Genomic DNA, 20,218 nt, shown 5'->3' with positions numbered 1-20,218 from the left:
ATCAAAGTCAAAATCAACGGATTGTTAAAGAAAGGAAATATTATCAAAAAAAATCGTTTTGTATCAATGAAATATTTAATTTAAGCCGATTTTTACACAAAATAATGAAACAAACTAAGGTAACACAGGTTTAACTTATTTTTTTGTTGACATATTTTAATTTTGTAGTTAATACCGAAATACCGTATCCATTCTGCGTATTCATACTATTGTGTGGAAAGCGATTGCACACGTGTGTTATGTAACATTTCTATAGTCTCTCTATACATGCTGTATGCGTTACTTTTTAGGTTTCAGTGTAGTGACATTAAGTAGCATCCAACAGATAAAATAATCATGGATGAAGAAAAAATGGAAGAGTTGGTAAAATTGGATATTAAAGTCGAGAATGACATTGATAATGATGAAAGTAGTACGGACAAAGATACGCTAGATGAAAGTGGTGATGCAGACTGGAATGAAAGGGAAACATGGGGTGGAAGATTCGAGTTTCTTCTTTCCCTTGTTGGATTTACCGTGGGGCTAGGAAATTTATGGAGATTTCCGTATTTCTGCTACAGGAATGGCGGAGGTTTGTGTTTCTATATTTTAAACATTGTATTCATTTTTAGATCAAACCTGCATGGTACTGTTGATAACTTTTACGGCTTTCAGAAATCGGACGCCAGCCAAATTCTTGTGCTGATCTTGCACAGTCACCACTTACCCTTAATAGTTCCGATTTGTCCATTAATCCAACACAATCAATAGATTTTAAATAATTTGATAAACGGAAAACTTTTTCATTATTGTGAATTTTATTCAAGGTTATTTATTTCGATTTGTTTTTCACATAAAGTGAGGATATATAGTGGCAAAATAATGGCGACATTCCAAAACGGCGATTTGCGATTTTCTAACAGTTATTGTTTTGGAAGTTTATCACAGTCGCAGGATGTATGCTCACATGCAGCACTTTTCTAAAAATAAATGTTCAACATTTTCTTTTTACACAATAGAGAATTTTTTATGAAGGCGAGAATGTCTTGCATAGGAAATAAATAGCAAAAATGCCTACTACTTGTTTTTATTGCATCAAATTGACGTGTAGTGTCGGCCTTCTTCGTTACATTCCATACAGAATATATATTTCAAATCCATTCTGACGATACGATTGATTTTAGATCATTGTCTTAAAGACGCTCATTTGATTTATATGAAACACGGAAAATGCCGATCTTTGTCGAAAACATACGAGTTCTTGACAGCTGTTTATTTAAGAAAAAAATCTATGTATGTAATTTCAGGAATCGCCATTATTCCATTTTTCTTGTTTCTGTTGATATGTGGCGGTCCACTTTACTACATAGAAGTATGTTTAGGTCAGTTCTCCGGAAAGTCGCCCATTACCGTCTGGAATATATGTCCACTATTCAAAGGTTTGTGAACACGTTTTCATATCATAGACACATAATTATAAATATTATGATTAACTTTAAAGGCACATTATGCCCCAGAAAAATGAATTAAGAGCATGTTAGATGTTTATCTCTACTAAAGAAATAGCGCTGAACTTGTAGTAATGTATCGTAAAGGTAGCAAAATGTAAACAAAGGATTTTGGTACCATATAAAATACTTATTCACAATAATTATACCAATTGCCAACAAAGCAATATCTGCAAGATAGTTGATGTATATGGCAGATGAGTGTTGTTTTGAAATTGTAGAAAGAATTTTTTTAAAAAAAACTGTTGTGAGAGATAAAAATGTTAGCATTTTTGAGATATAGTGGGCCTTTAAGTAGTGAAAATTATTATGTCGGCTCCTCTATTTTACCCTTCCTTTCAAAACTGTGTTGAAATCTGTGATTCATATGATTTTTTATCAAATATTTAAGTCACGTGACCTTATTCTAATCTTTATGTGAGATAGATTCACAATATTTCATATCTAAATGAAAAATAATAATTGAGCCGCGTCATAACAAAACCAACAAAATGCGTTTGCGACCAGCATGGATCCAGACCAGCCTGCGCATCCGCGCCAGTCTGATCAGGATCCGTACTGTTCGCTATCAGTTTCTCTACTTGTAATAGAGCTGGTACGCGAACAGCATGGATCCTGATCAGATTGTCTGGATCTATGCTGGTCGCAAACCCATTATGTTGGTTTTGTCTCTTATGAAATGAATAAATTTGAAATTATTAACAGGAAATTAATTCCCATTTAAATTTCTTTTAATAAGTAAATAAAAAGTTTAAATGAAAACAGCCTATTCTGGTACAATATCGAAATATTTAAATATAAATTGCAATTAAAATATACAAATGTTGTGTTATATGACTGTATATCTATTATTCACACACAATACCGCCAAGTGACTCATTTGTGGACTTTTGAAATGTTGAATTTGGAAGCTGTTCAGCCAGCTGTCGCATCTTCGGTGTGCTCGAAAGTACTGGGAAAAAGTCAGGAGAAAAATATAATTTCGACTATTTTTTCGTGCACACGCCATAATATCTCGTGCGAATCACTTAATTGTCTCATGCGCACGACTTAGTATGACTAGTGTGCACGACATAGTATCACACAGTTCCACACATATTACTTCTACCCACATGTGTTATTCTATAAATAGCTTTTATTTTACGTAAAGTCTGGAATGTTACATAACATTATGTTATGTTGTCCCAGGTCTAGCGTACCTTTTGTAGTATTTCTATACCTTATCATTTTTAAATATCATGTATCCTTAATATTGACGCATTTAAGTTTGCATTTTTCCTGTATTCAAATAAAGCAGGATGTCTAAAGCGATCGAAATACTGTTAAAAGTGTACAATTTTGTTATTTTTACGACCTTGATAATTTACAACGACGTGGAGATTGGTATTTTTTTTTTCTCTTTTCATAAGGTTATGTATGGTGGCCCTTTAGTACCATTATATTGTTTCGTGTACTATTGGACAAAAATACGGGCCTTTAATGATTATTAAACAGAAGCAACTTTGTACACTTTTCGTGTTTTTCGCCCGGCCATATTACACCAGTCAGCCGAAACGGTCTATGAAACTACCATTCGCGAACGATGTAAAAAGAAAAACCTAAAACCATGAAATATGAATTTCTAACTGGCTCATTTTTTCCCAATTAAAGTAAGTATAATGGGAAAACGGAGTAAGTGGATGAATTGTAATTTTGCTTATAATGGAACATTAATCTCGGAAAAATATTTCTAGTCCCCTTATGTCAAAAAACCTCAGTGGGGTCCTTCAGTTCAAAAATAATTGAAATTGTTACTTATCAAGAGTATGCATCATTGTTATGAGTGAAAAATTTTAAGGTTTACTAAGCGTTGAAATAAAAACGATAAAAAAAGATTAAAATGTAAATTTCTGTACATTACTTTTATTGAAATAGTAAAAAGGAATAACTAAACGATCGCCAAAAACAAGTAAAAAATCCAAAAAGCTCAAATTTATTGAAACTGTTCACAGACGGCGGACGTTAATAAAAATAAGTATATTAGATATATTAAACAATTTTATGTTTGTTGAAGGAATTGGTCTCGTGATGGTGACAACATCTCTGATCTATGTCTGGTATTTCGGCACGGCGTTTGGCTGGGTATTCTACTTCCTGTTTATGTCTTTCTACCCGACCTTACCGTGGAGCACGTGCGATAATGCCTGGAATACTGAGAATTGTATAGGTAAAACTTTATAAATTAAAGGCACAGTATATCTTACAATTATTTTTGTTATTTGTTTGTTTATTAATTAATTAATTAATTAATTAATTAATTAATTTATTTTATTTATTTATTTATTTATTTATTTTTTTTTTTTTTTTTTATTTATTTATTTATTTTATTTATCCATTTTTTATTTATTTATTTATTCATTCATTCATTTTTGCTCTTTTTGGAGACAGGTCAAAACATGCGTTTTATTGTTGTAATAATGGATTAAGAGCATGTGAGATGCTTATCACGTGAAGGGCAAAACACTGAATGAAAAATATTTTTGACAAAGTCAGCAAATTAATGTGACTACCATACAAGATACTTAATCACTATGTCAAAACGTTAAAGACAAAAAAGACGGCTCATTTATATTGCCAAATGTATTGTTTTGAACAAATAAAATAATAGCATATTTTAGAATTTTGGGCCTTTAAACTACAATAGCATTCGATGTGACTTCTTTCATCTTTAAATATCTTTTTCAAAATTGCATGTATATTTGTAAAAATGCGATTATTGATTTTCATTTCAAATTACAATTCGTCTTCATTTTTAAAATCGACTTTATTTTTTAAAATGAATATTGTGGTGGTGGTGGTGGTGTTGATGTTTTTGTTGTTGTTGTTGCGTTTGTTGCTGATATTTTTGTCGTTTTCTTAAATAGCCGATGTTTGACTGAAAAAAACATTTTGCAATTTTAATAGTTTAATTTCTCTACATTGGATTACAGATTCAACTACAAACATTACAGCAAAATTACAGAATGTGAGCTTGGGAACACAGCTTAAATCGTCAGGAACGGAGTTCTGGGAGTAAGTTTGTATTCTTTTTTAGTAACCTATAAATTTGTACTACATGCAGAATAGCTTCTTTCATTCTTACACACTGAGATCTTTGCAGCACCACTCATATTTTGACTTATACGAGCGTATGTCTGAAACTAACCACACTAAATATATCCAATTGACTAGTCCATTTTTTTGATTTGCACAAACCCATTTATGATATTTAGGGGGGGGGGGGGGGATAAAATATAGTTTGGCTGAATGGGGAACTGTGCAGACTATGATAACGGTTGACAGGGGGGAAAAGAAAATAGTTTGACTGAACAGTGCACACAACAGTCGACACGGTTGTGCCGGCTGATCTTGGTCAGCATTGGTCGCTCGTCGCCAGCAGACTGCATTATAGATGATTTTGATCTTTCTTTTAAACGCAGCAACTGAGTGGCGGAGTGGATTCAAACCATGTCAGGGGCAAGGAGCAAGAAACTTTACATTCATTGCTGGTTTATTCCAGGAACGGATTCGAGAGTGTTTCAATAACCGTATACTAGTAGCTTCCAACACAAACAAACTGAAATAAATTAGTATAAACTAGATGCAGCACCTTAAATTTAAAGAACTAGCTTAAATTGAATTCTTGAGAATAAAAAGAAATACTTAAAAAGCCATTTATCTTTTTTGTTTTACAAAGTTTGTTTTACACATGTACTTCATGATGTCAAATACAATAAAAGAAGGGCGTTTTAATTAATTTCTTTTTGCAGACGAAACGTTCTTGGTTTATCGTCTGGAATCGCAGAACTGGGATCAATACAACTTCACCTTGTCGGGTGTACGTTCCTCGGATGGCTGCTAGTATTCCTGTGTCTTGCGAAAGGTGTAAAATCATTAGGAAAGGTAATGCCGACTTACTAATCGCAAAATTATAAAATTCATATTTGTCCTTTTTGAAGAACCAAAAACGTATATATTTGCTTCTGAGGCACAATATGCCTTTAATAAAACGTGAGTATGAAAAGCAATATGTCTTGGTGATAACGTTAACTCTTTTGGACCGAAAACGATGAGTAAATACGATGAGATAAAACACATATATAGTATGATGTGATACTTTTTATGATATATGATATCATCATATGGATGTGACATTTTATGACACAATGTATAATATGACAGATATTTTTTTTTTATTTATGATATCATAATTATTTTTATGATTAATGATAATTATGATATTTTTATGATTTATGATATCACAATTATATAGATATAATATTGTTATGATATAATTTTTTTATTTATGATACCATTAATATATTTTATGATATATTGCAAGTTTACTTACTTTCATCAAGGTCGTGTACGTGACGGCAACGTTACCGTATGTATTGTTACTGATATTACTGGTTCGTGGAGTCACTCTGGACGGGGCTTGGATTGGTCTGCAGCTTTACGTCATCCCCGATTTTAGCAAACTTGCAAACGGAAAGGTACAAAGAGGTTCTTGAAAACCTAAATAAAAAAATAATTTGTTTCTTCCTCGAGAGAAATGTTTTGTTTCTCTTAGATTTTGAACTAGCACATAATGTTCTTCACATTTGACTGACCTTTACTTCACATTAGAATAAATAATAATTAAACAAAATTTACAAATGTTCTTGATGTTTTTTAACATGACGAGACTGAAAAGTATTTTTCAGGATTACTGTTTTATTTGATGTAGAACAAGATCAATTACTTATGTGCAAACTTTTAAATAATTCGCTCCCTCCGTTTTTCCAGAATAATTATTCTTAAACGTCGCAATGCTTTTCACTCAAATCGGGCAAAAAATATAGCACAAAAATACAATTGAGCCGCGTCACGACAAAACCAACATAATGGGTTTGCGACCAGCATGGATCCAGACCAGCCAGCGCATCCGCGCAGTCTGATCAGGATCCATGCTGTTCGCTATCAGTTTCTCTACTTGTTATAGGGTTTGTAAGCGAACAGCATGGATCCTGATCAGACTGCGCGGATGCGCAGGCTGGTCTGGATCCATGCTGGTCGCAAACCCATTATGTTGGTTTTGTCGTGACGCGGCTCAATTTTCTATTTATTTCTGAGTATATTTCTTAATTATCTTTGTATTAAAAACCCCCAATTGATCTATGTAAGAAACTAATTTTTTAAGGATTTGGATATCCAGTGGAGATTCTTTAATTTTTGCTCTAAACTATATCGTCAGAAAGGATTATTTTTTACCATTGAAACCAGAATTTTTTCTTTTTTCTTCCTTTTGTCCTTGTTTTGAGCTGAGATAAACATGTAATGGGGCTGCAAGTTTTCAATAATGTAAATTTGTTTTAAGATGTGGATAGAGTCGGCAATACAGTGTTTCTACTCACTGGGTCCAGCATGGGGTGGTTTGATTACTATGGCCAGCTTCAACAAGTTCAACCATAATGCCTTAAGGTACATGTATATTGTTGTTGTTGTTGTTGTTGTCGTATTCTCTTTTTTGGTTTATACACAAATTGATTTGAGTTCGATTGTGTAAGAAACTATAAGCTTATAGACACGCTGTCGAATCCGTTCCTGGAACCAACCAGTTCTGAACAATGAATGTAAAGTTTCTTGCTCAAAGAAACAATGGCTTGCCCCTGATGGCGTTTGAACCCTCACGTCTAGTGATCCTAATATTAACAATCGGAACGTCCTTGGCTATAATTAATAATAATTATCCGAATACTGACGGAAAGGGCCGAAAGGTTGCGATTGTTAGATTACTAGTCCGACGCCATGACGCCACCTTTTTTCTGACTTTATTGTAGTAGTTTTCGTTGTTTCTTTCTTGTAATGGCTGTTGACTTGGTTTCATTCTTTTTTTCCCCCCTTTTAATTATGGTTTTAAACTAAATGTCGCTTATGTAATTCAAGTCGATGCTTCCTTTATTGTGCTTTACTAGTCTAATATAATAAAACTCTTATTTTTCCCAACTCTTTAGGCATGCTAATTGTGTAGCTTAAGTGAAATATATGTGTGTTATATAGAACATTGCTTTGCTTGAATTGAAAACTTGGAAAACACATATTTTGTGAACATGTTTCACAATACAATTTCGTTTTCTTTTTTCTTTCTTTTCGTTTTTTTCTACTTTTTTAACTTTTCATAGTTAACTTTACATTGTTATTTTCATTAACTTTAGGGACACAGTTATTGCGTGTTGTGCGGACGCTTTCACTGCGTTTTTAGGTGGTATAGTTGTGTTTTCCGTGCTGGGGTTCTTGTCAAAGGAAACAGGGACATCTTTAGATAAACTGCCATTCTCAGGTAAGACATTTTTCAATTTTAAATATAAACTCTCTCAGCCAGTTACTATTTGAATACTAAATCTGAGCGTTCCTTCTCAATAGTGCATTGGCATTCAGCTTGGTATGGGAATCTTTTATGATATTAAGAAATGAAGCATGAGCAAGCATTAGCAATATTGTATTTCTGTGCATAAAAACAATCAACCAAACTACATTTTGTTAAAATGAAATTGTCATATGTTCTATAAATAGCCTTCGCTTGGTTTCGAACAAAATCATTTCATTATATTCACTTGATAATCACCACTTGCATTTTTGTATCTACATTTAATTTCTTAGTCAGGGAATGGTCATTATATCTATTTTGAAAAGCAGCAAAATCGTGCTTGAAAAATCTGAAGAAAATATTCGTACCTTCATAATGCTGCACGTTTGTAACGGCGATTTTTATTGGATAGTCGTGAAGTTAATCTAATCTTTATACCGGGCTGCTACAAATTTCCAAATTCATATGAATTTGTTAAAATCAAAGAAATCAAATGTGCAGCATTATATAATTGTTATAAAGACTTTTGACCGGTTATATGACCGTATATAAACGATTGTTTGTTATAAATATAACCCGCGCCTTACAGTTTGGGTTACATATAACCTTACAGCCGTTTTATTTGGTCATATAACCTATCTTTCTAAATAAATACATGTTCCTTTTATTTGCCATATTTTTACAATGTTATTCAATTGTAGGAGCGGGCTTAGCGTTTATAGCATACCCGGAAGCTTTGAGTCGTCTGCCCGCGCCGAACCTTTGGTCCGTGTTATTCTTTACAACACTTGTTTTGGTTGGAATTGACACGCAGGTTTTTAAATAAATTTCTGATGGGAAGAATTCACCAACATTTTTTTTATACGCCCGTTTGAAAAACGGGACGTATTATGGGAACGCCCCTGGCGGGCGGGCGGGCGGGCGGGCGGGCGGCGGGCGGCGTCCAATTTTTGTCCGGAGGAGCATATCTCCTACATGTATGGAGGGATTTTAATGAAACTTCATATAAATGTTCACCACTATGAGGAGCAGTGTCGCGCACATGAACCAGGTCTCTAGGTCAAAGGTCAAGGTCACACTTAGAGCTCATTGAAAAATGCTTGTCCGGAGCAAAACTTCCACATGTATAGAGGGATATCAATATTACTTGGCACAAATGTTCACCATTGTGAGGCGGAGTGTCGCGTGCAAGATTCAGGTCCTTGCGGCCAAGGTCAAGGTCACACTTAGAGGTCAAAGTTCAGATAAAAATATGAAGATGTGTATATGGACCATTTAGTCATCATTTATTGAGGGATTGTAACACAAATGGTCATTATGAAGACTATGGCTGTGATACATATAATTTAGGTCAATATATACAAGGTCAAGGTCACTAAAGATGATGAAATATCCAGATTTTGAAAATAGAATTTAATCAAAGGGAGACAACAAAGTTATTACTTTGTTCATAAATGACTTACACAATTACTCCCCTTGATCTATTTTCTAAAAATAGAATTTAATCAAAGGGCATGAAATAATCCTCTTTCTTGGACTTGAGTATGTTGTAAAGAATGTAACATTTATTTACACATGTTTCATTCATTGGTCAAGATACTTAACTGTGATAACTATGGTGTTCTGTAGACTTGGTATTTGTTCATAAAGATCATACAGTAATTACCTTATCAAATGTAAATACTTTCTCATAGAAATTTAATTATATTTTAATTTTCAAGCGAATATCAGTTCAGCTCATTCAAAGATTAAGAATTGTAATGAAATGTATTTCCCTAGAATAAAATCTTAAATCAGAATTTTTTAGTTATTAAATTACATGTACTTTTTATACGCCCGTTTAAAAAAAGAAAAAATTATGAAGATGTGTATAGGGACGATTTAATCATCATTTATTGAGGATTGTAACACAAATGGTCATTATAATGACTACGGCTGTGACACATGTACTTTAGGTCAAATATATGCAAGGTCAAGGTCACTAAAGATGGTGAAATATCCAGATTTTGTCTGGAGCATATCTCCTACATGTATGGAAGAATTTTTATAATACTTTATGGAAATGCTCACCACCATGATATGTATTGCTCCATGCATGATCCAGGTCTCCAGGTCAAAGTCAAGGTCACACTTAGAGCTCATTGAAAAAAGCTTGTCCGGAGCAAAACTTCTACATTCATAGGGGTTTTCAATATAACTTGGCACAAATGTTTTTCATTGTGAGGCTGAGTGTCGCATGCAAAATTCAGATCCCTGCGACCAAAGTCAAGGTTACACATAGAGGTCAAAGTTCAGATAAAAAATTTGAAGATGGTTATAGGGACCATTTAGTCATCATTTATTGATTGGATTGTAGCACAAATGGTAACTATCATGACTACAGGTGTTACACATTTTAATTTAGGTTAATATTTGCAAGGTCAAGGTCACTGGAGATGATTAAATATCCAGATGTTGTCCGGAGCATATTTTCTACATGCATGGAGGAATTTAATGTTACTTTTATAGAATTGTTCACCACCATGAGACGTAGTGCCCTGCACATAAATCAAGTCTCTAGGTCAAAGGTGAAGGTCACAGTTAGAGCTCATAGAAAAACACTTGTCTGGAGGAAAACTTCTACATGCATAGAGGGATTTCAATATAATTTGGTACAAATGTTCATCATTGTGAGGCTGAGTGCCGTGCATAAAATTCAGGTCCCTGCGACCAAGGTCAAGGTCACCACATTCTGTGCATATCTTCCCTATTGATTTGTTTTAAGGTTCATTTAACAACACAGTGCCAAGAATAAAAACTTGCTTGCTAGATAACACTTATCCATAATGCCCCCATCTCCATCTAAAGCTTTTTCGTAAACGGGCGTATTTTGTGACTATGGCACCCTTGTTTTCAAAAGCGGTGCAGAAAAGTTTCCATTTCATTTTGCTAGTACCAAAGGAAAATCGCATTTAATCCAATTTTCTTAATACAATTTTGGTATCTTCTGTTTATTCTGTCATTTTTTCATTTCAATTTTCTTAAGTTTTTAACCTCATTAATAAGATCGTGAGAATTCGGCATATTTCGGCATTTTCGGGGATTTAAGAACATGTCTGAATTTACGTAAATTAACGGAAACCGCCGAATGTTAACGAACTAAAGGCAAACGAAACACCTTAATGGTAGCGATTGTCTGTTGTTCCATCGAATCAAAATGCATTCATTATTATTTCATTCACATTCAATAAGAATTTATTGAGTTGAGGCGTTACACGACAAGAGTGGTGAATTGTCCTTGAAGACGGGTTTCCTTTTTGATTTGTATTACACAAAGGGCTAAAACATGTTCTCTTTAACAACGAAACCATCCCAGAGATATCACACCATTGGCGTTACTCAAGTGTTTTAGCAAACATAACTTTAGAAGTGTTTTAGCCTTCCTACTTTTGGTGCTAATTACTAACTTGTTTTCATTTTTTGCTCACTTGAGAACAAAGTGCTCAGCGGAGAACTTTTTGTGATGGCAGTGTGTCCGACAGTGTTCAAGTATTATTCTAGTGCATAAGTAGGTCATAGGAGCTTACAATAGACTCTAAATATGATTTTTTTCGAAAATTTCAGAAACTACAATGCATAGAGCTTAGGTGTTTGGCATGTAGCATCACCATGTGTTTTCTCTACAAATATTATATAAAACATGCTCTTGTGGTTAAAAATGCCCGTCCTAAGGGCCACTTAGTTTATAAAGGAAAATATATTGCAAAACTGAAATGCCTAGTCCTTAGATATTTGCATTACTATTAGACCTCTTATACGCTGTATTGGATTGAAAATAGCCATGCCTTGTGGGTCTCTTAGTTTTATAGTAAATATGTCTAAACTTTCCTCTCCGCAACTGCATCGCCCAGAGCTTTGATATTTGGCATACATCATCACCTTGTTGTTCACTTATCATCATGCCCCTGGTGTCAAGATAAGCCCTGTCCCAGGTGGTGCTAAATAGGTTACAGACAAACTGTATATATATAAGAAAGCACTTTAAGTCTTCTGGTACGAAACAATATTTTGGCATGTAGCATTGGTTTTTGGCATGTAGCATTACATAAGTGAAAAAAATTATGCTCCTGCGATAAAAAAGAAAGTCTTTGATCATTTATTTTCAGCAGACTTACATACATAATTTAAGTCTCGTTGTGTGAAACAACAATCCCTAGAACTTTGGTATTTGGCATGTAGTTTTTCCTATCAAGCATTTACAAATGAATAAGAAATTATGCAGCAGGGCCGTCAAAAATGACAACCTTATGTGACCTTAATATTAAATACTGATTTTTGCATTTAGGAATTGCGACCTTTTTCCAAACAATCTCAGGTGAGCGATCCAGGGCCATCATTGCGCTCTTGTTTTTTCTTAATTCTTGCGATACTTTGTTACTTTCTACGTCAGCGTAAGAATCGCCAAAGTCTCTCTGCATTTATTTAGAAGTCGGCCTTTATAGGGTTCGAACCTGCAGATTATTCTATTCATATGACTATAATCATTTATTCTACTATTCTTTGAGAATAGTTATCTTCATGTACTAAGTAATTATTTTCATGGAAGAGTCCGGAAGTATACAAATCCTGAAGACGAGGGAGAAGACCAGAGAAAAAGAATTCATCAACTCATCGAGTTTTAAAATTTGCTTAACAAAAAAAAAACATGGATAAAACTAAAGATTGCCGAAATGTTCGGAGTCCGACAAAGGAATTTTTCTGACCAATATCATTTATTAATATACTAATATCAATATACACGACTAACTGAAGCACAGTGCGTTTTTGTTTTAATTTAATAATTGTTAAAGAAAAGTTAATATTGTAATTAATAAATGCCATTTCAGTTCGGTATATTTGAGACGGGAGCCAACGCGTTAATCGACCTGAATTACAAGAAGTTCAGTAAATACCGGCTATGGATCTCAGCAAGCCTTGCCTCAGGTCTTTTCCTATTAGGTCTACCATTTACTACCACGGTAAGTTCAAAACTTTCTTTCTCATTATTCACGTGCACACCATCCATTAGTTCGCGAAAATTCGTAACATTTCGTCACTTTCCGTATAAATTCCTTTAAAGATCATAAAGCGTCCGTGTGACCTGGAGCAACACATGATCTCAATCATCTGAATCGCGTAAAGGAATTTTTCGAATGTTCCATCCAATATCTTGTATTAATTCAATACATTTATGACGATGGAGATTTTATGTGCCTTATGAATATCTAAACATCGCCAAAAGAGATCAAAATTTAAGTTTTTAATGGCATCATTATATAAGATTGAAAGGTTTAAAAACGAGAACCGCCATAACAATATCAGCGACAAGTTGTGACCAAAACCTTTGCAAAAATTATCATTTAAAAAGATTATATTCTTATTCTTAATTTTCATTATCTACAGGGTGGTTACTATATATTTATGCTGATTGACTGGTATGTGGCTATGTTTGGTATAGTATTCACAGCTCTGCTAGAATGTGTCGTTGTAGCCTGGATATATGGTAAGTTACCGTTGTTCATCAATTGTCTTCGTTATTTGGGACAATCTTTGCAATAACCTCTGCACAGTGATCTCCCCTTCAATAACCGACATAGAATCTCTACACAGTGATCCCCCTTTAATAACCGACATAGACCCCTGCCACCAATCTCTACATAGTGACCTCCCCTTCAATTGATGCCATAGAGCTATGCCACCAATCTCTACACAGTGATCTCCCCTTCAAATACTGCCATAGAGCAATGCCGTTAATCAGTTCACTGTTACCTGTTATCTCTATATAGAAATCTCCCCTTCAGTACTCGACATAGAGCCATGCCATCAATCTCTACAAAATAATCCCCCCTTCAAAAACCGAACCAATCTCTAAACAGTGAGCTCCCCTTCACATTTTGCCAACAATATCTACGCAGTGACCTCTGCTTCATTAAACAAAAATAATGTCATCAAAGTGATATACCTTTCCATAGTAAATCGTTGTATTTTATCAATTTAGTAATGTTTTTGAAAATTGCTTTATAGTTACATCGTCATATTTTAGCATTGCACCATGTGAGATTTTCAATGCATAAAAACACAACCCACGGTGATGGGCCTTAAAGAGGGTTCTTACTGCAATGAAACCCACGGTGATAGCCTCGTGGAATAAAGAAAAACTCACGCAACTCACAGTAATAGGCCTTTAAGAGGTTTCTTATCACAATAAAACCTACAATTTTAGCCTCAATGAATAAGATACAGCTCACACAAGGGGTGTTTATATCGCAATAAAACCCACGGTGATAACCTCATGGAATAAAGTAAAGCTCAAGCAACCCACGGTGATATGCCTTTCAGAGTGTTCTTATCGCAATAAAACCCACGCTAATTGTTGCATAGAATAAAGTAAAGCTCACGCAACCCAAGGTGATCGGCAATTAAAAGTGTTTTAATGGCATAAAAACCCACGGTGATAGACTCATAGAATAAAGGGAAGCTCACACAACCCACGGTGATAGGCCTTTAAGAGTGTTCTTATTGCAATAAATCTCACGGTGAAATCCTCATGGAAACAAGTAAATGTAAATCAATCCACAGTGATAGACCTTTAAGAGGGTTCATATTGCAATAAAACCCAAGGTGATAGCCTCATGTAATTTAGTCAAGCTCAAAGAACCCACGGGGATAGGCCTTTAAGCGGGTTCCTATCGCAATAAAACCCATGGTGATAGCCACATGAAATAAAGTGAAGCTCAAGTCACCCACGGTGATAGGCCTTTAAGGGGGTTCTTATCGGTATAAAATCCACGGTCATAGCCCTTGGAATAAAGTTTCTATCTCTAATTTATGTCAGATTGTATCTATATATTATGTCAGATTTCTATCTCTTGTTTATGTCAGATTGTATCTATATATTATGTCAGATTTCTATCTCTTGTTTATGTCAGATTATATCTATATATTATGTCAGATTTCTATCTCTTGTTTATGTCAGATTGTATCTATATATATTATGTCAGATTTCTATCTCTTGTTTATGTCAGATTATATCTATATATTATGTCAGATTTCTATCTCTTGTTTATGTCAGATTGTATCTATATATTATGTCAGATTTCTATCTCTTGTTTATGTCAGATTATATCTATATATTATGTCAGATTTCTATCTCTTGTTTATGTCAGATTGTATCTATATATATTATGTCAGGTGCGGATCGTTTCTCTGATGATATAGAGATGATGACGGGATCTCGGCCATCTCAGATACTCAGACTCATCTGGTGTTTCTGCATTCCAACATTTATAGGGGTAACTATCAAAATTTTGTTCGTGTAAAGTCGGCAATTTCCGTTACTACTCGTAAAACATATCTAATAAGAAATCGATTTGTCAGTACATCAGAACCTTGACAGTTTGAATACACAAACAAAATATAGCAAAGAAGCGTAACATTGTTGACTATTATTTTTTTTATCCCGAAAAATAACGAAATATGCTGATTGCTGAATAAAAGTGGCGGAAAGTTGGTGTACATAATCTGATGTACGATTTTATAGCGATTATAAACTCTCTCTTCCGTACTCACCTTTCGATTTATATGAGAAATGTCTTTGAATTACAAATGTACTCGTATCATATTCATCACTGTTTCTTTCTTCTTTTTTCTTGGTATCAGTTTCGTGACAGAAGAAACAATACTGGTTTATTCTATAGTTCTTCTTTCAAAAATGCTTACATAACTTCAATGAAATTTCAATTTTCGTTTCATTTTCAGGGTATATTACTTACAACATTATCCACATATTCAAACTCGACGATTGGCTATGATTACCCGGTGTATGCCATAGTTATAGGAAATATAATAGCCTTTGGACCTTGTAGTTTAATTTTCATTATTGCTATTGTCCAGCTGATCAAAGCAAAGGGAACTTTTTATCAGGTAAAAAACCGTATCATTATCTTATCACCTAATTCAAAGATAAACAAATAAAGTGCGATATGGCACTGATCGTTTTCTTAGTGATCAAAAGCCTATCAATTGATTTATGGTATAAATGACATAAAAGTCCTGAAAATTGTAGCACGACTTAAAGCCCATGGGTGAAAAAAAACCCAGCCCAGTGAACTGAAAAGGGCAAATCTTTAACGATGGGTTTGTAACGTTACTTCCTAAAAATCCAGCTTTCATACAAATGAAGTACATAATTGTGTTTTCAAAAATATTGAACAAGTTTTAATCTTTGTATGTTTAATCATTACTTTTCTAAAAGATAAAATAAATAAAAATAAAGTCACACTCAGTTTCGACAGTTAAGCATTTCATAAAAATGAGTTTTTTCCGAAATTGAATTCTAAGAAACTTAATGTTCTTCGAATAGTTCCTTTTATTCGAATTTCCCTTTTGTGGGGTAAAAATTTTTAATAGATTCCTTTGGTACTTTGTTTTTCATTCTTTTTCTTCGCATTTCAGAGGTTTTAAACCCCCTGCTTCGACCTGACGAATAACCTGGTTGCCCAATACAAAACAAAAAGAGGCAGATCTTTCGCCAGTGTTCCCTACATCTTTATGAAGATGGATTGATGACGCTTAAAAAGAAATGTGCTTGGTCTCAAACATCAGTGATTAATTCCAACAATACAACTATCATTAAATTGTAAAATTTGACAACTTATTTCTTTTTACGTGTCTTAAACCGATAGTGTAAGCGTCGAAATGACCTTGAACAAAAATTCAATAAAGCGCCCTTAGGACAAACAGCAGCTATAGTGTTAATTAAGCGTCTGTTTGACAGGAAGAAGCAAATAACAAGCATTGGTGTGATTAAGAGGATCAAAAATATGCTTCTGAAACAAAAATTGTTATACTAATAGAAACTGTTGTCATACTGTATCAACAACTATGAGGTACGAAACTAACTAAAATGTGTACAGTTGTTGGTGGTTTTATAACCGAAAATGAAAATTTTCACAATTTAAAACTAATATTCTTTAAATTTTATTACCCGGAAAAAAACGGAGGTTATATGGGGGAAAATTTTCGAAGTTTTGAAAAAATTCTATTGAACCCTTCCCTTTAAACATAGTCATTGCATGCTTTACTGCAAACTTGTCCATTTTCCCAATTTTTTCACAAAAATTTAATTTTTATGGGACAAAAGATTTTTTCTCTTTAGTAGTTGCATTCAGATGAACGATGTGTCCTCTTGTGAAATTTATAACAAAACTTTTTTGCATCCATTTTAAAGGCCCATTATGCCTTAAAAGCAATAATTTCTATTTCTCAAAGGCATTCTATTTTTGGTATCTTGTAACAGTTTAAAATAATACTCAATAATTAAAATAATAGATGGACTATCTTTTAATTCTAATACTCTGTTGGCAAGTGGCATGATTATATTTAATTAGTATTTGTATGGAAGTCAAAATACTACTTTGTTTACATTTTTCTATCTTTCAGACACATAACGGAATATTCATTGTTCCTTTCATGATTTGCTAAACATCTAATATGCTTTAAATTCATTACTGAAACATTATCAAACATGTGTTTGACATTTCTTAAGAATAAAAAATATGTATTTCTGAGGAATAATGTGCCTTTAAATCCATTTTCATACAGTTTTTTTCACCGAATGTTATCTTTGAAATAGTAATACATGTTCTTTTCTAGGACAGTTTGGGAGCATTTCAACGTATTTTCATAATTTAGAATACAGTTTCTTTGAATATGTACTGTTAAAAATTACGCTATTTCTTAGTTCAAGTGACATTATGCTTATTTTTTCTATATGTCAAGTTGAGCTAAATTGACTATAAATTTCAAAAGATTGACTATTATGATGGTGTTTGACCAACAGTTGGTATTAGATAAAGTTTTGGATAAAATATATATCTGCCTTATATATAACAAGAAGTATCTTTAAAAAAGATAATCGGCCGAACTAAAACTGGTTTATTTGCATACCGTATCTTAGGAAACATGGAAAAAGAATCATAAGAATTAAGATGTTGAGCCTCTAGAGTATTGAAGTTAACGTATTAACTTTTGAAATATTAAATGTTGGCAAATACAAAGCTTTTTTAATAGAAACAAAACCTTAAGTCTGAAGTAAATCCTTTAAAAGTAAAGAAGATATATATAAACAAGAGCTCCAAACAAAACAATTTTATTTCGTACTCAATTTTTTCGTCTCAGTTCATTTTTACCGTCACGTGCTTCTTTTATTTCTATTATTATGAATGTTGTTTCAGCTCAAAGAAAAGTATTTAAGTTGTTGAAGTTTTTTCCAATCGAAATTTTAATTGAAAGTTTATAAATGACAAAATTGTGTTGATACAAAATACAAATGTACCCGAATCAACAGATTTGCAACATTTTTGGAAATAACAAATCCGAAGAAAGAACCAAAAGAGAGTCTTCTTATCTAAAATACTTAGGCAAACGTTTATTATAAACAAACCATTCAATCGTTAGTTTTTGTTTGTTTGATTTTACGCCTTTTCTTCAATCGTTAGTGGTTCAACAAATACTTCATGAATATGTAAAATGCAAATGGGTAAAGGTTGCGCTACAAATCGAGTCGGTTACAGTGCCTTCCCCTGATAACATTGCAAATAGCGTAAGGGTTCAAATGAGATGTGACTGTTGCCCTAAAAAAAGAGTCGGTAAGAGTGAACTCCAATGTAAACATTGCAAATTGCGTAAGAGTTCAAAAGGGAGGTTACTGTTGTGTTTGTTAAAAAAAAGTCGGTTAGAATGACCCCTGAAAAAATTGTAAATGGCGTATGGGTTGAAAGAGAGGTAACTATTGCGCTCAAACAAGAGTTGTTTAGAGTGATCTCCCCTGATTAAATTGCAAATGGCGTAAGGGTTTAAAAAGAGGTAACTGTTGTGCTAAAAATAGTCAGTAAGAATGACCTCCCCTGAAAACGTTGCAGATGGCGTAAAGGTTCGAAGGTTGGTAACTGTTGCGCTCCAAAAAAGAGTTGATAAGAGTGACCACCCATGAAAATATTGCAAATGGCGTAAGTGTTCTAAAGGGAGGTAACAGTTGCGTTCCAAAAATAAGTCAGTTACAATAACTTCCCCTGATAACATTGCAAATGGCGTAAGGATTAGGTAACTGTTGCGCTAAAAATCGAGTCAGTAACAGTGACCTCCCCTGAAAACATTGCAAATGGCGTAAGGCTTCTAAGGAAGGTAACTGGTGCGCTATAATAACAGAGTTGAATAAAGTGACCTCCCCTGATAACATTGCAAAGGGCGAAAAGGTTCATAAGGGAGATTACAATTGCACTTTAAACTAGTCAGTTAGAGTGACCTCCCCTGAAAACATTGCAAATGGAGTAAGGGTTATAAAGGGAGGTAATAGTTCCGACCAAAAAAGAAACAGTCAGAATAACCTCCCCTGATAACATTGCAAATGGCGTACTGGTTCTAAGGGAGGTAACTGTTGCACTCAAAAAATACTTGATTAGAGTGACCTCCCCTGATGACATTGCAAATGGCGTAAAGATTCTAAAGGGAGGTTACTATTACGCTAAAAAAATGGCAAGAGTAACCTCCCCTAATAAAAATGCAAATAGCGTACGGGTTTTAAAAGGGAGGTTATTGCTGTGTTAAAAAGAGTCGGTTAGAATGACCTCCTTTGAATAAATTGCAAATGGCACCCGGGTTCAAAGAGAGGTAACTGTTGCACTCAGAAAAGAGTTGATTAGAGTGACTTTTATTTCTCCTAATCTGGACCAAAACACCTTTGTTAACGTCAATTTTTATAGATTTTTCGACCATGCGACCACATACATGCATCGAGGACATTTTTAAAGGAAAGTGACCGTGCGACCACAAACACGCATCACAGGATTCCCCTTCTCTTACGAGAAAGGGACAAAGTGATGTCCGCCCTTTTATTAAAGGGCAGGCTTAAAAAATGCCTTTGCCTTACGTTATTGATAAGGAGGCTAATTTTCATAAATATGTCTTGAATTGGTTTATATACAACATTAGTTACGCGAACCAAGCGGGTTATCAGTAAACGTCTTTTTAAGTCCGCTATGAAATTTTAAAAAGATCATATTTAACTTCTTGGAAAATTTTGAGTTTAAAGTTTTTTCTACTTCTCATTTTTTGTATTTAACAGAATTATTTTAATTTTGCAAAATATGAACGTTTCAAAAACGTTTTATATGCGTTAAATATTGGAGATATATTTCACACGTTGTTTTCACATTTTAACCTGGGGGCATTTTTTTCGAAGTGCTGTCCAAGAACGATAACATGAGCGTATGTTTACGTAATAAATTATAACAATGCGAAAACATAGGTCCTTATAAATGGAACAGAAAGTAAAACGTCATATTTT

The 20,218-nt window shown here is 33.8% G+C and overlaps 1 protein-coding gene across 1 annotated transcript; it reads left to right on the top strand.

Moving 5' to 3' along the window:
* The first annotated feature begins 206 nt into the window (after positions 1-206).
* On the top strand, positions 207-16,335 carry LOC132759192 (sodium-dependent proline transporter-like). Its single transcript, XM_060750920.1, has 14 exons — positions 207-571; positions 1,287-1,418; positions 3,541-3,693; positions 4,457-4,538; positions 5,276-5,408; positions 5,867-6,001; positions 6,865-6,968; positions 7,703-7,827; positions 8,556-8,668; positions 12,720-12,851; positions 13,276-13,375; positions 15,064-15,164; positions 15,631-15,795; positions 16,327-16,335. The coding sequence occupies exons 1-14, from the start codon at positions 337-339 to the stop codon at positions 16,333-16,335; spliced, it is 1,719 nt and encodes a 572-aa protein (XP_060606903.1). The 5' UTR covers positions 207-336.
* The last annotated feature ends 3,883 nt before the right edge of the window (positions 16,336-20,218 follow it).

Source organism: Ruditapes philippinarum, unplaced genomic scaffold, assembly GCF_026571515.1.
Source record: "Ruditapes philippinarum isolate M1 unplaced genomic scaffold, ASM2657151v2 ctg995_1_1_1_1, whole genome shotgun sequence".
NCBI lineage: Eukaryota > Metazoa > Mollusca > Bivalvia > Venerida > Veneridae > Ruditapes > Ruditapes philippinarum.
Note: the sequence above shows the minus strand (reverse complement) of the source record. Positions and strands in the feature narration are given on the sequence as shown.